General features: G+C 48.1%; 1 protein-coding gene across 5 annotated transcripts in view; it reads right to left on the bottom strand.

The window, feature by feature from the left end:
* Positions 1-20,186, bottom strand: part of UBR4 (ubiquitin protein ligase E3 component n-recognin 4) — a 109,458-nt gene extending 89,272 nt beyond the window's left edge. For 2 of the 5 annotated variants that reach the window (XM_039355042.1, XM_039355043.1), the window contains exons 1-18: positions 19,690-20,186; positions 13,978-14,075; positions 13,463-13,566; positions 12,552-12,681; positions 12,317-12,456; positions 12,054-12,156; positions 11,601-11,742; positions 11,379-11,503; positions 10,159-10,283; positions 9,943-10,002; positions 9,021-9,211; positions 6,775-6,874; positions 6,526-6,663; positions 6,018-6,132; positions 5,684-5,871; positions 3,931-4,090; positions 1,789-1,877; positions 572-741 (exon numbers count right to left, since the gene is read on the bottom strand). In XM_039355042.1, coding sequence (XP_039210976.1) covers positions 572-741; positions 1,789-1,877; positions 3,931-4,090; positions 5,684-5,871; positions 6,018-6,132; positions 6,526-6,663; positions 6,775-6,874; positions 9,021-9,211; positions 9,943-10,002; positions 10,159-10,283; positions 11,379-11,503; positions 11,601-11,742; positions 12,054-12,156; positions 12,317-12,456; positions 12,552-12,681; positions 13,463-13,566; positions 13,978-14,075; positions 19,690-19,838 — 2,327 coding nt within the window. In that variant the 5' untranslated portion in view covers positions 19,839-20,186. The remainder of the gene's footprint in view (positions 1-571; positions 742-1,788; positions 1,878-3,930; positions 4,091-5,683; positions 5,872-6,017; positions 6,133-6,525; positions 6,664-6,774; positions 6,875-9,020; positions 9,212-9,942; positions 10,003-10,158; positions 10,284-11,378; positions 11,504-11,600; positions 11,743-12,053; positions 12,157-12,316; positions 12,457-12,551; positions 12,682-13,462; positions 13,567-13,977; positions 14,076-19,689) is intronic. The other 3 variants (XM_039355046.1, XM_039355044.1, XM_039355047.1) reach the window with 2 other exon arrangements.
* Positions 20,187-20,614: the final 428 nt, after the last annotated feature.

Genomic DNA, 20,614 nt, shown 5'->3' with positions numbered 1-20,614 from the left:
AGGAGACAGAGATGAAGGAAGAAAAGAAGGAAGGAGACAGAGGAAGGAAGGAAGGAGACAGAGATGAAGGGAGGGAGGGAGGAAATAGATGGTGGGAGGAAGGAAAGAGACAGAAATGAAGGAAGGAAGGAGACAGAGATGGAGGGAGGGAAGGAGACAGAGGAAGGAAGGAAGGAAGGAAGGAAGGAAGGAAGGAAGGAAGGAAGGAAGGAAGGAAGGAAGGAAGGAAGGAGACAGAGAAATGAAGGAAGGAAGGAGACAGAGATGAAGGGAGGGAGGAAGGAAGGGAAGGAGGGAGGAGACAGATGAAGGAAGGGAAAGAGAGAGTAAGGAAGCAGACAGAGTGAGTGAGTGAGTGAGTGTGTGAGGAAGGAAGGAAGGAAGGAAGGAAGGAAGGAAGGAAGGAAGGAAGGAAGGAAGGAAGGAAGGAAGGAAAAGAAAAATTTAGTTAAAGGCAACCTTTACACTTTAGTGTTATCTGTGCAATTAGGATACCATTTTACATATAACGGTGCACCAGCCGAAGCTGTGAATGCAGCCCAAGGGAGCAGATGCTCAGACATTCTCCTACCTCTCCCACACATTCAGACATTCGGGGACATCCGGGTCCGTCTGGCTGCTGGCTTTATGCTGCCAGATGAGGAGAAAACGGGAGAGCACCGACAAGCTCTGGGGGTGGATGTAGAGAGGCCACGGCCCTTCGGAGAAAGGGGACACCCCCAGCTGCTGCAGGAGAATGTTCTGGCAAAAAGACAAGCATCACAGGGGTTGAAAGACGGGAGTGGAGCCGGTCGCTCAGTCACAAATGAACAGACTTTTTTAAAAAGAAAAAAAAAAGGAAAAAGAAAGAAAAAAAAAGAAAATTCGGGGCCTCCTGTAATTAACTACAGTAAAGGAAGAATATTGAAATGGGTCTGGATCGTTGGCACAGTTTAAACCAGGGGTCTTCCAACTTGGCCCTTTGATGACTTGTGGACTTCAACCCGCAGAATTCCGCGTGCCTGGCTGAGGAATTCTGGGAGTTGAAGTCCACAAGTCATCAAAGGGCCAAGTTGGAAGACCCCTGGTTTAAACAAAGGGAAATTTCCAAACACATCCGCCTTTGAATGCAGAAACAGAGAAGCTTGCTCTCAAAATGGGAGCCCGAATAATTGGCAGTTAAGCAGCAGCTCCTCCATGGCCAAATGACGTCTCGCCTCTAAACCTTACACAGGTGGACATCTCTTTGGTCAGGTCAGACAGGCACCGCCAAAAGACCAAGAAGGACGAGGGTTCTACTCAAACCTCTTTGCCATCCCTAAGACTTCGGGGGGCTGGAGGGCAATCTTAGACTTAAAAGGTCTAAACCTTTAGCTGAGGTATAGGAAGTTTAAGATGCAATCACTGCAATCAATCCTGGCTAGCATCAGACAAGACTTCCTTACGTCAATAGACCTGACTGAGGCATATTTGCACATTCCTATTTTTCCTGACCACCGCAAATTCCTCAGATTCAGCTATGCCCAACGCCACTACCAGTACAGAGCCTTACCATTTGGCCTCTCATCAGCACCGAGAGTATTCACAAAGGTACTGGCAGTGCTAGCAGCCCACCTTAGACAGATTCCAATTAGAATTCAATGCTATCTAGATGACATATTGATACAGTCATCATCATTCCAGAACGCTCAGTCAGACCTCGCCCTAGCCGTCAAGACCCTTCAGGAGCACGGGTTTCTGTTAATTTCCAGAAAAGCCATACTGTACCAACAACTTGGCTCCTCCATCTGGGCGCTATTATAGACTCACCTGCAAGGTCGGGGACTGGAGGTCAGAGGTCACCAAGGAGTGGTTGAAGTGGTACAGGGCAGCGGCAAACTCGTCCTCTTCGGAGGTCCCTGAAGGAGCACAGAGTCACCAGGTGAGGCCGGGCCTATCACCAGAACGCCAGGGCAGGGCTGATCTTCCCACACGGCCCTTCTTGGATGAGAAGCAAGACCAGCAGCCATCTTTTCCTCCTCGGGGAGCTACCTCCCCCCCCTTGACTTCGACTGCAACGTCCCCGAATTTTGTTTGCCCTCCAGCTCATAACTGCCAGACTCCAGAGAGATGGAAACTGCCCCAGACCCTTCAGCCATCTAGCTCCACTTGATATAATTCTGGCTCTTACAATTGGCTGTTTCTCCTCTGCTTTCTCCTCTAAGCCTGACTCCCAGGGATCTGCAGCCCAGCTCTACCAGCCCTTGAAGCAAAATCAAGTGGCCGCTGGACAGCGGGGCAGACAGCGGGGTGGATTGCAGTAGTGGCCAAAATTGTGGACACCTTTAGGGAAAGGTGTATTTTTGAGGTGTGATGGCTAATAACCCCACTTCTTTTTTGGAGTAGTGTTGTTCGTCCATCGATTTCGACGAAGACCTTGACATCTTGTGGGTTATGGCCCATCAACGATGTGTCCGTAGGTGGCTAATAAGACCGATGTTAGCACGGAATGTTTTGCCACATACTGAACAAAGAAATGTAGACACTGTCACTTCAGCATTTGCAGCTCTGGCTTTGCGGAGTGCTCGCTTCTCTTGTGCCAAGATTGTCCTTCTGTGTTCACATGTCTGGCAACCCTGGTACACCAAGGTGCGCCATGTCGGTAGATCATGCGCCAGAAGTTCCCAAGAGATGGTGTTAATATCCTATGTACTATGTACTATGGAGTAGTACCATAAAATTATATATCAATGGAAAGATAATTTAATCAGGAATGTAATGCAGCAAAGTTGGTTCAATTATCTGTATTCTATGAAAAGTTATAGCCAAATAACCAGAAAAAGGAAGCACAACTTGCTTAGGTCAGGGGTAGGCAACCTTGGCTCTTTTATGACTCGTGGACTTCAACTCCCAGAATTCCTGAGCCACGAATTCTTGAAGTCCACGAGTCATAAAAGAGCCAAGGTTGCCTACCCCTGGCTTCGGTTGATATCAGGTAGCTTTCCTCCATCTCATTGTAGCCAATGAGCAGGAGCGTTTAGAGAGCCAATTAGGTGTCATCTTGTTTTGGCCATGAGCCAGTCAGATCACAGTAGGATTCAGTTATTGATGTCATGTGTTGAAGCTGAGAGGAGGACATCTGCAAGGGTGTTATGTGATCGCTATTGAATTGGTTGGGGGTTTTTTGTGTTCTTTTCATTTAGCGAGCTTGTAAAATGTCATAAAATTAAAGCGATGGTGCAAAGAGTTGACTGGTCGCCCAGAAAACGATGTAAAATAGTATTATTAAGTGAACAAGGCTGCAGTTATAAAGAAATTAGAAGAAAAATGGGTGGAAACTTAACCAAAGGTGGCTGTCGAGACTGCTAACATTGGATGTTCTTGCTTGCCATATATAAAGAAGCAAACCTGTTTTATTTAGCCTGTAGAACACTTCTAGAGTTAAAGCAGATAATACTAGCCTAGTGGATGGGAAAATATGCTAGCTAACCATAACAATATCTGAGCCACAGTATTGCCAAGGTCAGCTGTAACGGGAGGGGCACTTCACACTAATTGGAGAGTGTGGTTGATGACTGTAAAATGGAGTGAGTTATGCCTTGTAACGGGTGATTGGGGGAGGGAGGATTCAGTTTTTGGCTTAAGCTTTGTATGTGCCGAAGCTATGCAGAAATAAAAGGATTCTTTAAGGTAAATAAGCCTCAAAGTTCTTTGAAAAGCTGCTTCTTTTCGGAACCATGACAGTGGTACACTTTTCCCAAATGGTTTCCACCATTTTGGCCACTGCTATGGGGTTTCCTTCCAGCGCTAGGAATCCATGATCTGGTCTGGAGTAGCAGAATGGGGGCTGTGGAGCTGGGCTCGACTGCCCCAAGTGGATTTTTCCCAGAGTTACTCAGCCCCACCTCCGAGGTTCAAACTGCGGGGGGGGGGGGGTGAGCAGGGAGACACACACACACACACACCCCTGACCTTTGAGCCCATCCTTGTCCACTTCTTTGATGATGCTGGCCAGAGTGGCCATGTGCTGCTCCGTCAGAGAGACGCTCAGGTAGTTGCGAATGAAATTGTTCTTCGAGTCCAGCATGGAGGAAGTTAGGAAGTTGAGGATGTTGGAGGCCAGATTTAGGAACTGAAAGAACGGAGAAGACCAAAGGCATCGATTAAACAAAACTAACACAAAATGTTTCATAGATGGCATTTAACACCGGTGAGATTAGCAAAAAATGTTTAAAAATATGTCTAGCGTTGGAAATGTAAACAAAAAACAGGAACTTACTATCGTATCTGGTGGACATGCCCTAAAGCTAAAATATTTTGGTCAAAAATACACATGTGGTTAGAGAAAATGATTAAAAAAACACACAGACTTTAAGCCAGAATTGCTTTTGTGAGGCATAATAGTAGGAAACTATGAGAAAGAATGTATATACTTAATTTTACATGGATTAACTGCAGCAAGAATAGCATTTGCTCAATGTTGGAAAAATGAAAATCTACCAACGGAGGAAGAATTAAGAAAATTTTAGATTGTGCAGAAATGGATAGATTAACACTGAAGATAAAAGAGAAAGATTCAGTGTACTTTAGAACATGGGACAATTTTTATCAATTAGTGGACAATCATTTAAATATGAGCCAGCCATGTGCTGCAGCTGCCAAAAAAGTCAACACAGTGCTGGGCTGCATTAACAGAGGGATAGAATCAAGATCACGTGAAGGGTTAATACCACTTTACAAGGCCACACTTGGAATCCTGCATCCAGTTGTGGTCACCACAATGTAAACAAAACTCTAGAAAGAGTACAGAGAAGAGTAACAAAGATGATCAGGGGCCTGGACGCTAAAACATATAAGGAACGGTTGCTGGAATTGAGTCTGTCTAGTTTAACGAAAAGAAGGACGAGGGGGAACAGGATAGCAGTGTTCCAATATCTCAGGGGCTGCCCCAAAGAAGAGGGAGTCAAGCTATTCTCCAAAGCTCCTGAAGGCAGGACGGGTGGAAACTCATCAAGGAGAGAAACAACCTAGAACTAAGGAGAAACTTCCTGACAGTTAGAACAATTAACCAGTGGAACAATCTGCCTTCAGAAGCGGTGAATGCTCCAACACTGGGAATTTTTAAGAAGAGACTGGACAGCCATTTGCACAAAATGGTATGGGGTTTCCTGCCTGAGCAGGGGGTTGGACTAGATGACCTCCAAGGTCCCTTCCAACTTCTTCATCATCACCATCATCATTATTATTATTATGTACTATGTAACATTAAATACGTATTAGTAAGAAGACTATCAGGGGAAGAGAAGATTCAAGAAATATATTATTAACTAACATATTGATTACGAAAATATAGAAACTAATTATTACTGTTTTTAAACACATGAATCTAGACAGACAACATGCTGTTTGCTAAATAATGCTATTTTATAGAAATTACATATACATATACGTACATATACCTGTACGTGTATCTGTACGTATATGTATATATATATATGTATGTATGTATGCAGGGCTTTTTTTCTCATAGAACGCCCAGAACGGAGTTCCGGCACCTTTTTTGGATGGAACCTTGTAGGGTAGGCAAGGCGGGTTGTATGACGTGTGTGAGTTCCGGCACCTTTTTTTTTTTTTTAAAGAAAAAAAGCACTGTGTGTGTGTGTGCATAAACGGAAAAAAAGTGGAAGAAAGCGGGCAGAATGTGAAAGAGTCCCTGGAAGCTCACCAGTTCGGGGTCTTTGCGACTGGCCAGGATGTTCCCGTTTTCTCCGGCCGACTGCTTGTTGGGACTCTTCACCCGGGGGGAGCTCTCCAGAGGGGGCGGGGGAGGAGGAGGGGGAGGGGCCACCTTCTCCTTGCTGGGGGAGATGGTCTCCTCAAACCACTGCCCAAGGATGGGCTCGCTGTCATCGTCTGAAAATGGGGGAAAGGGTCAGCCAGAGGGTTGAAGGGGAGGAGGAACACGGCTCAGGGCCTCCCCCTGCCCCAGAGCCACCTCCCTCTTCAGCGCAGACACCCCCCCCCACTTCCCCACTGAAGCCCCCTCCGCCACCCCCCACCTTGGCTGCTGTCTTCCGTGCTGCTGAAGTCGTCTTCGTAGTAGGTGTTGGAGTCCGTGGAGGCGCTGACGTTGCTGCTCATGGACCCCTTTCGCTGTCTCTGCAGGACGCAAGCCTGAAAAGGGGCAGTTTGGGAGGGGGGGTCACAAAAGCCCAGCCAGCGAGCCTCTCCCACCCAAACCTGGATCAAATCTCAGACACGAGGGCGAAGAAGGTTTAATGTGGCCCCTCGGCAGAGGCCGCTTGAAAACAGCCACTTCCTTGCTAATCAGGGGCAGCCACTCTGCCGCTTCTCCCCGGGCGGGGTTCGCACTGTGCCTAAGTGATAAGGCCTGCTGGCTGCTGCTGCAGCAAGACAGGGCAGATTCACACAACCGAGAACGAGCAAAGGAGCCGCATGCTCACTGACTTCCCAGTCAAGCCCCATCTCTTTTCTCTCAACGGAGGGTCCCGTCCCCCTGACACCAAGAGACATCTGGACGGGGCCTTTCCACCCGCCCACGCCCACCTTCCGATAAGCCGTGGAGAGCAAGGTCAGCAGCAAGTTGGCGAGGGGCACCGACTCAATCAGGCGCTGGATCCTCTGGATCGACGTACTCTGGGCCATGACGTTCAGGGTGGCTGGAGGGCCGTCCGTCTCCCAGCCCTGGAGGAGGAGAAGAGCCCGGGGAAGGGGAGGAGAGGTTAACAGCGCACCTGGAACCCCTCCCTGGCGGCAATTCTGGGCCCCCGCCGGCCCCTTCTGCCAAGCGCTCACCTTGTGCAGCGCCTCCACGTGGAGGTCTTGAAAGAGCAAGGTCAGGAGCTTAATGGCGTGGTTGGCCAGGACGACGGAGAGGATGCCAAATCCCTGGTGCCTGCAGAAGGGGGAGGCGGGTGAAAAGAGGAGGGAGCGGGCGTTCGCTCCAGAGGGGCCTACGACCAGCCTACGGACCCCTCAGAGTCCAAATCAACCGTGCAGCCAAGAAGAGACAGCAACGACCCTCAACCAGCCCCCCCAGCCCTCCTCTCTTCCTCCCCCAACCAGCAGTTCATCTTCCAATGACCCTGACCAGAGAAAATGGAATGGGATGGGATAGAATAGAATATAGAAGAATGGAATGGAATGGAATAGAATAGAATAGAATAAAGAGAGATTGGAATGGAATCGAATTGAATATGGAATAGAATAAAAAATAGAATAGAATAGAGAATAGAATGCAGAATAGAATAAAATACAGAATATAGAATAGAATTAAAAATAGAATAGAATAGAAATAAAAGAATAGACTAGAAAGATTATAAATAGAATAGAATAGGAATAGAATAGATAGATTGTAGAATAGAATAGAATAAAGAAGGAATAGAACAAAAATGGAATAGAATAGACAGATTGTAGGATAGAATAGAATAGAAAATATCTTTATTGTCACTGTGTAACTGACAACAAAATTAAGTGCTACCCACAGTGCACACTACACACAAGAAAAAGCCACAAAAGAACATACATTATATTTACACATCCTTCACATTCTATTCACCATTGTGCTGCCCCTAATATTGCACTTCAATGTTGCACTATACAGTAGTATTTAATATGGTTACAGCTCTGGGATAAAAACTATTTTTCAGCCTATTTGTCTTTGTTTTCATTATATCCTGTACCGTCTGCCAGATGGTAATAGTTTAAAAAGAAAGAAAGAAAGAATGTCCAGGATGAGATGAGTCTTTGAGAATATTTTGAGCTTTCCTAAGACAGCGGGAACTGTACAGTTCGTCCGGGGGGGGGGGAAGAGGGCAGCCAATAGTCCTCTGGGCGATGGTAATGACCTTCTGGAGTGCTTTCCTATCTGCTACTGTGCGGTTACCAAACCACACACACACAAATGCAATAGGTTGGAATGCTCTCTATGGAGCAACGGTAGAAGGTCACCAGCAGTTTTTCATTCAGTTGCTGTTTCCTGAGAAGTCTGAAGAAACATAATCTCTGCTGGGCCTTCTTAACCAGTGCTGTAACATGAGCACTCCAGATCAGGTCCTCCTTTGTGGTAACACCAGAAGCCTAAAGCTGCTCTCCCCCCCCTCCCCCGGCTCCACACAGTCGCCGCTGATGACTAGGGGCTGAATGTCTGATCTATTCCTCCCGTAATCTACTATAAATAAGCTCCTTGGTCTTAGTGGTGTTGAGAACCAAATTATTGTTACTGCCCCACCTCATCCCGGTAGGCAGACTCGTCCCCCTGGGAGATAAGCCCCACATATAATCTTCCCATCACAAGACCCTCACTTGACACCCCCACACCTGAAGCCCCGATAAACAGACAAGCCATCACAGGCACCCTCTGAACGCCGCTGAAGATGCTACCTAGCCTGGTAATGAAACTTTCGGGAACCAACCCGCCAGCTTAGAGAACGGACCTCCACCCTCGTCAAGAAGAACCTCTTGATCGATTAATAACAATAAGAATTGCATTTGCCTAGGGTGGGAAATTAGGCACTACTGGAAGAAGAAACGCTGGACGGGGTAATATTGGATCTAGATCCAGTAGTAATTCAGTGGTCCAATTCAGTGATAATATTGGAACTAGATCCAATATTATCACTGAATTGCTAACGCACCCAGACAATGCACTGCCTATTAAGTCTTTGATTATAAAACTAGAAAATTATATATATATTTATATATATATATTTATATTTATATTTGTTTTCTGAGGTTTTCGCGGGTGTTTCTATGTAGGTCTTTGGTTGTTCGGGTTTTCTCCCGCGTAAAATTGGAAGTGTTGACACTTCCAATTTTACGCGGGAGAAAACCCGAACAACCAAAGACATGTGTGTGTGTGTGTGTGTGTGTGTGTGTGTGTGTGTACATACATACATACATAAATAAATAAATAAAAGAAGGACCTCTCGCCCGAGGGCAAGACCTGGAAGGAGGCATCCCCCTCCACCCAGCGCCAAAGACTGGAGAAAGAGGAAGGAAAAAGCCCCCTCCCTCCGTGCCCCGCCGGGCGCCAGACCTACCCTTTGCCAGGTCCAAGTTTGGGGGACCCCACCCCCTCTTTGGACCGCACAATGATGTCCCGGACCCGAAGGGCTGCCAGGGGGTCCTTCTCCTTCCCCTTGTCGGCCAGGGTGGTCGGGCTGAGGTTCAGGATGAGGAATAAGCTGTTCAGCAGACACCAGGCCCCCAGCAGCTGGAAGTTCTGGTAGTGCTGCAGTCGCAGAAAAAGAAAAAAGGAGGGGAAAAAACCCACATCACATTCTGACTGCCGCTCCAGAGGGCAACGCGGGAGAAATATATCTATATCTAATCTATATCTATAATCTCTCTCACACACATCTATCCATCTATCTATCCATCCATCCATTATCTATCTATCCATGTATCCATCCATCCATCATCTATCTGTCTATCATCTCTGACACACATCCATCCATCATCTCATCCACATCTATCAATCCATATCTATCTATCTATCTATCTATCATCTGTCTATCTATCATCTCTGACACACATCCATCCATCCATCCATCCATCCATTTAATCCAGTGGTTCTCAACCTTTTTAATGCTGCAACCCCCAACCGGTCGTAAGTCAAGGACTACTCAACTGGTGCAGTAGCATTTTCAGAATGGGACTTTTGGCGGGCTCAGCAGGGCAGAGACAGCCTGGACAATTCCTACGGGCTTTTGAAAGCCAATAGAACTAGACTCTATTCAAGAGAGTCTCTTCTATTGGCTTTCAAAAGCCAATAGAATAAAAGGGAGGAGCACAGCTAAGGAAAAGGGGGAAAAAATGGCGGACTGCGTTGTTTGGCGACCCCCGTGAAATGGTCGTTCGACCCCAAATGGGGTCCTGACCCACAGGTTGAGAACCATTGATTTAATCTCTCTCACACAAATATCCAGCCAGCCAGCCAGCCATGATCTTTTGTGCTCTTACCTCCCCACCTGCACGGCGGGAGCTGCTGATGGCTTGGCCAATCATGTCGTAGATTTCCAACTGTGGAGAGACATGGGTTTTAGAAAAGGATCAGGCCGAAGAGCCGAAGCCCGGCCGTTGTCACCCCCAGCGCCATTCTAGACTTTGGTGGATGCAAAACGTCAGCTGGAGTTCGTTTTCCTGCAGAGCCTTCCCCGTCCTGTGTGGCTGACTCACGCATTTCTGCACAATGATGGCGGCATCGTTCTCATAGTCCTCTTCTTTAGAGCTCGTGGAGCCCGTGCGGACTTGCTGGGTGGTGCCCACGTGTAGGATGGCCATGCAGGTGGCGACGCTGACGCCTGGGGAGAGGAAGGGTCCTGGGGTCAGCCGGAGCATCCGGGACCAACTCAAAGCCTTGAATCTCATCCTGTGACTGGGGGGTGGGGGATGATGAGAAAGACCCCCACCTTCCCATTTCAGCATTTAGCATTATGAGGCCTGATGGCGCCGTGGTTAGAAGGCAGCACTGAAGGCTGACTCTGCCCACAGCCAGGAGTTTGACCCTGACCGGCTCAAGATTGACTCAGCCTCCCATCTTTCAGAGTTTGGTAAAATGAGGAGCCAGATTGTTGGGGGGGGGGGGGAATAGGCTGTCTCTGTAAACCACTTAGAGAGGGCTGTAAAGCACTATGAAGCGGTATATAAGTCTTTAAGTGCTGTTGCTATTGTTACATAAGAGCTATGGTGGCGCAGTGGTTGGAATGCAGTATTGCTTGCTGACTCTGCCTACAGCCAGGAGTTCGATCCTGACCAGCTCAAGGTTGACTCAGCCTTCCATCCTTGTGAGGTTGGCAAAATAAGGACCCAGATAGTAGGCATCAATATGCTGGCTTTGTAAACCGCTTAGAGCTGTAAAGCACTGTGAAGCGGTATGTAAGTCTAAATGCTATTGCTTCCTTCCTTCCTTCCCTCCCTCCTTCCCAGTGGTTAGAATGCAGTATTGCAGGTTAACTCTGCCAATGCCAGCAGCTCGATCCTGACCGGCACAAGGCTGACTCAACTTTCCCTCCTTCTCAGGTGGGTAAAATGAAGACCAGATCACTGAGGCCAATATGCTGAATTTGTAAACCACTTAAAGAGAGCTCTAAAACATATGTGAAGCACTTTATCAGTCTTAAGTGCTTCTGCTATTAAAAGCAACCTGACGTTGGGAGCTTTTTTTCTGTAAGCCAGTGGCTGGTGTGGCATTTCATGGAGATTAAAACCTCTTTTCCAAATAAAACTGAGCATAGGAGGGAGAAGAAGAGCCACGAGGAAGAAAGAGAATTCTCTTCCTGCCTGCCCTTTTACTGGAACAGACGAGACTCCGGCTCTTTTCTTCAAGTTTAGGAACCCACACCAACACAGCCTCTCCCAGAGATTTCGGCTTTGGCCCCTGCGTCGCACGGGTTCACCTGCATAGAGGCAGCTGAGGGCCAGAACGGTCACGTCCTGCAGGCGGGCGGGGGTCAGTGGTTCCAGGACAGGCAGGGAGAGCGTGTCCAGGGCCATGGTGACGTCGATCACCAGGGAATGGAACCTGCACAGGTGCAAAGAAATGGCAAGCTGGTGTAAAAGTGGCAAGGGACTGAGAAGTCGAGTTCTGCTCAGAAGCTACAGAAAGAGGAGGCCCTTACCCGTTGCGGACTGCCGTAGCATCGGCAACAGTAGCCGGCATGATGAAGAAGGAATTGGCCGACACGGCGTCCTGGAAGCGGTTAATGTAGCGCAGGAAGTAGGGGAGATTCAAGCAGACACGCAACAGCTTTTCAGAACCGCCTGCATCGAAAAGGCAAGACGGGTGAGGGAGCAAAGGAGGCCCCAAAGAATGAGGACCAGCCTCTTTAAAAAAGAGTCTTGCTTCTGGCAGGGCTCTGCCAGATGCGCCCTGGCGTGAAATTACACAGTTCCTGGCGGAGCAATTTCAAACACCTCATAGGAATTGTGGTTCTAACCCACGTTGCGGACGACTGAGAAGACCTCTGTGGCAAGGCAGTAGCCCCAACACCCCGTTTTCCAGATGACGCCTTTGGAAACAGGGACGCTCCCTTAGCAGAAGACACAAAACACCCCCCCCCCTTCCTCCTTACCGAGTTCTTGCAAGCTGGCCACATTCTGGGCAACAAATATGCTCTTGGCTTGGGCCGTGGAGGCTTGGTCCGTGGCGGTCTGCTCTTCGCCTTCGCCTTCCCCCTAGAAGCAGAGCCGGAGCGTTATTTCATCTCCCGCCATCACAGCCTCACCCAGAACAACTCCCGAGGGAGCCTGGGGCCCTCCTGTCGGCCCTCGCTGAGAAGGATGGGCAGCCCTTTTCCCAGGGAACCGAGCCTTCTCGGCAGCCTCCACAACCCACCTGAGCCTGCAGCGTCGTCACGGGAGACAGGGCCATTTTGGGATTGAAGACACAGGTCAGCTGATTGAGGAAGTTCATCTGAACCTCCTTCTGGCGGAGTTCGGGCCTGACGGGAGAAGCCAGCTCTTTCTGATCCTCCACTGGAAAAGAGGGGTGGGAGCAGAGGGTCAGGACGGGAGAGCAGCCCTTACCTGCCCCCCCCAGGGCAGAAGAGGTCAAGGGGAGGAGCCTTTACCGTCTGAGAGGGTCTTCACCGTCTGGGGGAGCTTGGCTGACTTCATCATCGCTGTGAAAGTGATGATCTCCGTCCGGTCCAGGCGGCTGCAGCCGGTGCACAGCCCCTTGATCAGCAGGATCAGGTGTTTCTACGGCAGAAAAGGTGAGTGGCACAAGATTCGGGGCGCCTTTTCCAAGCCTGAGTGTCAATGCTGCAAATACTGTATATTCTTGCTTTGACAATATGCAAAACTGTCTGGTATTTACTGGGTTAATACATAGCTTAGAGTGGGGGGGGGGAAGCCCGGGAAAGAAAGAGGAAGTAAACTTTTGACCTTCACACTAATTGGATAATGTGACTTGTGACTGCAAGATAAGGGAGGGGTTTAGCAAGAAAAGATTGATGCCAGCGAGAGGAAGTCAGATTCTGGCATCAATACGTCCATGATGGTGTCCGGCAATTTGTAGCTCTGTAATAAAGACTTTAGGAAACATGCCTGAAAGTTCTTTGAAGTGCTTCATTAGTCGGAACCTTTGACACTGAGCAGACCCCAGCTGGGCAGATGCCAGTCCCCAGAGTCCCCCATCCATCACAGCCTCTGCTGTGAATTCTGAGGCATGAGATCCCCACGTCTGCAGACACAAGCTTCAAGCTTCCTGGTTCAGCTTCAGCCTAGAGCAGGGGTCCCCAACCCCCGGTCTGTGGACCAGTAGCGGGCCGCAGCATGCCAACAACCGGTCCACGCAAACAAGCAAAGCCCCATCCGTGGGATGCAGGCAGCGCACAAAACCACGCCCCCTCCGGTCCACGGAAAAACCTCCCTCCACAGAACCGGTCCCTGGTGCCCCAAAGGTTGGGGTCCTCTGTCCTAGAGCCTGCCAACGATGTAGAAACTCGCCCCAAATGCCAGAAGCGGCCTTTCTGCTCACCTGTGAGACGGCGCAGGCCTCGTCTGGGTTTTCAAGTCGCAACAGGGAGAATTCAATCAGTACTTTGCAGGCAGCTGCTACGGACTGCAGCTGGTTCCGAGGGACTGGAAAGGCAACGTGGTTACGTTAGTCCACCCAAGTCTGAGGAAAAAGGAGCTTTAAGCAGGGCCCCACCCTTGCCTCACTGCGTGAGCTGATCTAGGAACCCCCCCCCTTCAAATATAGCCTGGCCCTCCTTTGATTTCCTCTGTGGCCATTCAGAGGTTTTTGGGCCAGGACCCGCTGACCCCCATCAGTGGGATCAGTGGCAATGGAACCCCAATGTAGAGATATCTGGAAAACTATTTTCTACTTCCTGCTTTTGGGGGGTGTTTGTAAATACCCCTCCCAGCCTTCTACGCTGGTTCTGAAATGTTCCTGACCGATTTCGCGGGGAATGTGTATGTGTGTTGCGTCCCCAATAAAAACCAAGCAAACGACGACATTCCGTGCAGAATGTCCCAAAACTCACTCACCCACTCCACACACCGTGGTGATGTAGTGTGTTGCAAGTGCAACAAAGGACGAGTAGAAAGGCTCGTATTGCTTGTCGTGATGCAGAATTTCGGACTCACTGCGGGCAGAGAAAAGAAGCACGAGAGACACAGAGTCAGAAACTGGGCCCTCTTCAGCAAACGTGGTGAAGCTCTCAGCCTAAAAAGTGGAAAGAAGGTGAATTTCTTCTTCTGGGTGAGTTTTTCTGCTGATATATGGCTTCCCTACTCGCATTGAAAGCTGCAGGTCAGATCATCAGCCAGCAGGGTCTGAAGGGAGGTCTCTGGGACTGCGGAAAGCTAATCCTGGGTCTACCTTTGAACCTCTTAAGCGGGAGTCCTCTTCTGAAGTGGACATTGTGCTGCAGAAACTATGTGTTCTATAACAAAGAAGAGGGGGGGTCAAGCTATTCTCCAAAGCCCCTGAAGGCAGGACAAGAAGCAACGGATAGAAACTAATCCAGGAGAGAAGCAACCTAGAACTAAGAAGGAATTTCCTGACAGTGAGAACAATTAATTAGTGGAATAGCTTGCCACCAGAAGCTGTGAATGCTCCAACAGAGTGGACATTTTTAAGAAGAGAATGGACAGCCATTTGTCTGAAATGGTATATAGGGTTTCCTGCCTGAGCAGGGGGTTGGACTAGAAGACCTCCAAGGTCCCTTCCAATTCTATTCTATTCTATTCTATTCTATTCTATTCTATTCTATTCTATTCCATTCCATTCCATTCCATGTTTTCTATTCTATTCTTACTCTATTCCATTCCATTCTATATTCCAGTGTTTCTCAACCTTGACAATTTTAAGGCATGTAGACTTCAACTCCCAGAATTCCACAGCCAGCAATGCTGGCTGTGGAATTCTGGGAGTTGAAGTCCACATGCCTTAAAATTGTCAAGATTGAGAAACACTGCTATATTCAATTCCATTCTAATCTCTATTCTATTCTATTCTATTCTATTCTATTCTATTCTATTCTATTCTATTCTATTCTATTCTATTCCTATTCCTATTCCTATTCCTATTCTATTCTCCAGCCTTGCCTAGAGAAAAGCTTGGCTCTATTCTATTCTTCTGTTCCATTCCATTCCGAGGTGGTGCAGCAGTTAGGGTGCAGTACTGCAGGCCATTTTAGCTGACTGTGTTCAGCAGGTCAGCGGTTCAAATCTCACCGGCTCAAGGTTGACTCAGTCTTCCATCCTTCCTGGGTAGGTAAAATGACGACCCAGATTGTTGGGGGCAATGTCAATATATATATACATTGCTTACTGGTGTACACCGCTTAGAGAGTGCTCGCACTTAAAGCGGTATATAAGCCTCATAAATAAATAAATAAATAAATAAATTCTCTGCCATGGGCTGTCAGCCTACTGGCTTGTCTGGTATGGCCTTTCTTGTTCCACCAAGAAGCAGATGGTACGCAGAGAGAGATCTATCTGTCAGTATCAGCTGCTGAAGAATTCCAGTAGCCTCCCCTCTGTTTATCTGACCAGCTACCCCGGAACAAAGTGCTGGACGTAGGCCTGACATAGCATTAGCAATTTTTAAACTTTAGGAGGGACTGCACCATGACAGAATATGAACCCAGAGCATGCCAACAAAAACAATCAACACAATTTTTGAAATCCGGGCAAGTCAACCTCAAGGATTCCACGGAAATGGTGACGTATCTGCAACAGGCATCAGTTTGCTTGCCCTACTCTGAGGCCTTGAAATGATTCCACACAACTTATAAAGACAGGATCACAAAATGCCCGAGACGATTTTGCAAATAAACGGTTAAGCATTGTATTCCTGAAAGGAAGAGCAAACAGTTGCATGTGCTACTTTTTTTGTTTTCCAAACCTCGACTAGGCTCATGTGATTTATTCCACTGATAGCCTTCAGCACACACTGAAAAACAAAACTGATCATTCTACCCCCAAAATGCAGAGAGATAGAGTTTGTGCAACTTTGCAAGAAGGGAAATTCCCAAGCAGCCTGTTGTATAATAGAAACTTTGAATAAACACACTAATGTGACAAGGGATGAAGACAGCATTTGGTGTAAAGTTTACATTCAGACTGCCAACGGTGTGAATCCAAGTAGTGTTTTGAAATATTGTTTTGGGAGATTATCTTGTTTTTAAATAGCTCCAACTTTGAATAACAATCAATTGCTCTGGGAAATTACTGACCCCAGCAGCACAAACATCTAGCTTAAAATATACTACCAATAAAAGCAAGGTACAGTCCAAAATCAACTAGTGATGTTAGTTCAAAGAAGGCAAATAACTGCTACTTAAAACAGAAACTGCAAAATACATACTAAAAAGCTCCAGCTCACCCCTAGAATACAAGGTTCTGTGTGTGAAAGATGCTGTATTCAAACCCTGCCTAAAGTCTCAGGTACCCAAAGGATGGGTTATGGAGTACCACTGAAATTAGGAGCGTCTAGGTTCAACAGACTCAACAACACATTCCCAGGCCACAAAAGAAAGAGGGAGCTGCAGCCTCTCCCCCCCCCCCCACACACACACCAAAAGTGCAAAAGAAAACACAGGGCCAACAAAGTGAAGCGCAGCAGATCCCCAATGAAGTGAGCCACAGTGGAAGCAATTTCACGAGTCAAAAGAAATGGACAATTTTTTATCCAAGCCTTTTCTAAATTGGGGTGGGATAGGAAAGGAGTAAGACAATGGGGACGGTGAGTTAATTGATACAGAACATCCCTGTCTTCGGCAATCTAAAAATTATAGGGCTATCGGTGCATGTAACATAGATGTGTGTGTGGACAAGAATATCAACCTTGCTGTCAAGCAAAATCAAGCTTTTAATAATGAGTGCCCCATAAAGTGCACTAACGAAACAGGTGGTAAGAAAATAGGGGAACTCAGGCACCACACAGGTTATGTAGAAAGTAAACACCGGGTCAGCCATAAAGGACTCAAATGTCTATACCCCAATGCATAGAGTATGAGCAATAAACAGGGTGAACTAGAAATTCAGATAAATGAGGGCAGATATGATATTGTTGCCATTACAGAAACATGGTGGGATGAAACCCACAAATGGAACACACAACTAGAGGGATTTAAATTATTTAAAAGAAACAGACCAAACAAAAGAGGAGGCGGAGTTGCTCTCTATATAAGAAATAACTACATCTCTACAGAAATAGAGCACAACAATGATGAAAACTGTCTTGAATGCATTTGGGTGAATATAAAAGGGGGGCAGAAATGACATTGCCACAGCTGTATAGTATATAGGCCACCAAACCAAACAGAGGAAATAGATGAACTTTTTGCTAGTCAGCTAACTAAGGTATGTACGAAGCACATCACAATAGTAATGGGGGACTTTAACTACCCTGACATCAACTGGGAGACAAACTCTGCACCAAGTGGAAGATCAAACAGATTCCTGACAAACCTAGCAGACAATTTTGTCTCCCAAAAAGTAGAGAAGGGAATTAGGGGATTAGCCATTTTGGATCTAATCCTCACTAACAGATGAAATGATAGAAGGTGTTGAAGCCACAGGAACCTTGGGGGGGAAGTGATCATGCAATACGGGAATTCAACATTATGGAAAAACAAGCAATAGAACACAATCAAACTAGAGTCTTAAACTTTAAGAGAGCTAATTTCAATAAACTTAGAGAGGGCTTGGGAAGGATTCCATGGATGAGAATCCTCCAGGGGAAAACTACTCAAGAAGCTTGGGAAATTTTGAAAAGTGAGATAATAAAAGCCCAGTCTAGCATAATACCAAAAAAGAAGAAAAATAACAGCTCTCAATAATAGTAACTGTGAAAGGGATCTTGGAGTCCTAGTGGACAATCCCTTAAATATGAGCCAGCAATGTGCTGCAGCTGCCAAAAAGGCCAACACAGTGCTAGGCTGCATTAACAGAGGGATAGAATCAAGATCACAAGAAGTGTTAATACCACTTTACAATGCCTTGGTAAGGCTGCACTTGGAATCCTGCATCCAGTGTTGGTCACCACAATCTAAAAATGATGTTGAGACTAAAGAGTACAGAAAAGAGCAACAAAGATGATTAGGGGGCTGGAGGCTAAAACATATAAGGAACAGCTGCTGGAATTGGGTAGGTCTAGTTTAACGAAGAGAAGGACGAGGGGGGACTTGACAGCAGTCTCCCAATATCTCAAGGGTTGCCCCAAAGAAGGAGTGAAGCTCTTCTCCAAAGGCAGGACAAGAAGCAACGGATGGAAACTAATCAAGGAGAGAAGCAACCTAGAATTAAGGAGAAACTTCCTGACAGTTAAAACAATTAACCAGTGGAACAATCTGCCCCCAGAAGCTGTGGGTGCTCCAACACTGGAAGTCTTTAAGAAGAGTCTGGACAGCCATTTGTCTGAAATGGTGTAGGGTTTCCTGCTTGAGCAGGGAGTTGGACTATATTTCCTCCAGGTCCCTTCCAACTTTACTACTACTACTACTACTACTACTACTACTACTACTACTACTATTATTATTATATCCTGCAGGGCCAGGCTTCCAACTGATTTAACTCTGACCAACTTTTCCAACAGGCTAAAAACCCCTTTTTATTGCCCCTCTGGATGTGTCTGGAAGGCCAAGTTTCTTTATATCAGGGGTGTCAAACTGCCGGTCCGCGGGCCAATTTCATCATACCGGAGCCGCGCCCACCCCATTGCCGGCAATGGCAAAAAAGCGCCGATACGTTGCGTGATGTTACGAGTTTGACATGTCTGCCTTATATCAAAGAGATGTGAAAGACCAGTGTGGCTGTTTTAAGTCCACCCACAACCAAAGACAACTTCATGGCAAGCCCATTACAGATATTCACAACATGAAACATTTATGTCCCAACTAAGATGATCCCCTCTAACTCCAGGATAGCAGGGCCCATTCAACCACCATGTAACCACTACAACTCCCATCACCCTCATCTTTAGACACTTTTTCTAAGAGGCTTTCCATCCCAAGTGGACCAACTACACTTTCCATCAACCCCAAAGGGAAGGCTCTCCCCTTCAACCTGGCTGCTCTCAGCTGGGCAAGGACTACAACTCCCATTACCCACATCCTTGGGCACTTTTCCCAACAGGCTTCCCTTCCCAGGTGGACCAACCACCCCTCCCATCATCCCCAAAGGGCAGGTTATCCCTTTCAACCCCCTCAGCCCGGCTGCTCTCATCTGGGCAAGAACTACAATTCCCATCACTCATATCCTTGGGAACTTTTCACAAGAGACTTCCCCTCTCAGGTGGACTAACCACCCCTCCCATCATCCCCAGAGGGCAGATCCTCCCTTTCAACCCCCTCAGCCCAGCTGCTCGCATCTGGGCAAGGACTACAATTCCCATCACTCACATCCTTGGGAACTTTTCACAAGAGACTTCCCCTCTCAGGTGGACTAACCACCCCTCCCATCATCCCCAGAGGGCAGGCTCTCCCCTTCAACCAGGCTGTTCCCAGCTGGGCGAGGACTACAACTCCCATCACCCAGCAGAGGGAGGTTTTGTGAGGGGAGGGAGGGGCCTCGTTTTGCCCCGCCCACTAGGAGCTGCCAAGCCGAGGGGGAAGTCTGGGGCAGTGCAAAATAAGGGAGGGGCTCCCCCCTTCAGGACCCCCATCCTTGGAGCCCCTCCCCCCACTGCGCCCCCCTTCCAACCCGGCGGGCGGGGGAGGGTGGTAGCCCCGCCCCCCTCCTCCCTCCCACCTCTCAATGACGGAGGCCAGCAGCTGCGGCAGCTCGCGCATCTCGAAGGCCGAGTAGGAGGCCGACAGAAGCGGCCGCACCGCCACCTCCCAGCCGGGCTCCCGCTCCGAAGAGCCGGGCCCGCCGCCGCCGCCCCCCGACGCCGCCATCTTGCCGCCGCCTCTCCTCAGTTCTGCTTCCAGTAGCGTTAGAGTTGCTGAGGCGAAGACACCAGAGGCCGGGGGAGAGCTTCCGGGTCAGAGAGGAAGTGACGTCGACTGGGTGCGTCTTCCTGATGAAACCCCGCCTCCAAGTGGCACCGGTCTGTTCCCTGAGGGAGGGGGAAAAATGGCCCTAAACGTTTCTGTCGTTATTATCAAGTTACATCCAGAGAAAAATTGGCGGTCTTCTGAAACTTCAAAGGGGGACCGCAGGCTCTCTTCACAGAAGCGCGGCAGAGACTTCCGGGACGGACGGCTAGAACGCCCCACTGCTATTTCCGGCCATTCTTCCGCCCCCGCGCGTAGAGGAAGCCAAAAGAACGCAGAGGGCGCAGTATCAGTTTCCTTTACCTGCCAGGCACGGAAGGGCGCTTGCGCAGAAAGATGACTCAGCGACTTTCTCTTGAGGGCGCATCTGCGCGTGCGCCTCCGCTCTCTAGGGTAGGAGTAGGCAACCTTGGCTCTTTTGACTCATGGACTTCAACTCCCAGAATTCCTGAGCCATCATAGCTCAGCTTGAAAACCTCTCCCTTTCCCCTCAGCCATGCTGGCTCAGGAATTCTGGGTGTTGAAGTCCACCAGTCATCAAAGAGCCAAGGTTGCCTACCCCTGCGCAAAGGCAGATTTCAAAAGTGGATTTTTAAAAAGTCTGATCACCTTTGGCTGTATTTTGAAATTATCCAACGTAGGAACGTATTAATGTTTTCTGGACACGAATGGCTTAA

Source organism: Crotalus tigris, unplaced genomic scaffold (assembly GCF_016545835.1).
Source record: "Crotalus tigris isolate CLP2741 ecotype Arizona unplaced genomic scaffold, ASM1654583v1 scf7180000018590.67127310178:1205815, whole genome shotgun sequence".
Classification (NCBI taxonomy): Eukaryota; Metazoa; Chordata; class Lepidosauria; order Squamata; family Viperidae; genus Crotalus; species Crotalus tigris.
The sequence above is the reverse complement of the archived record's forward strand: the minus strand, read 5'-3'. Positions and strand labels throughout refer to the sequence as shown.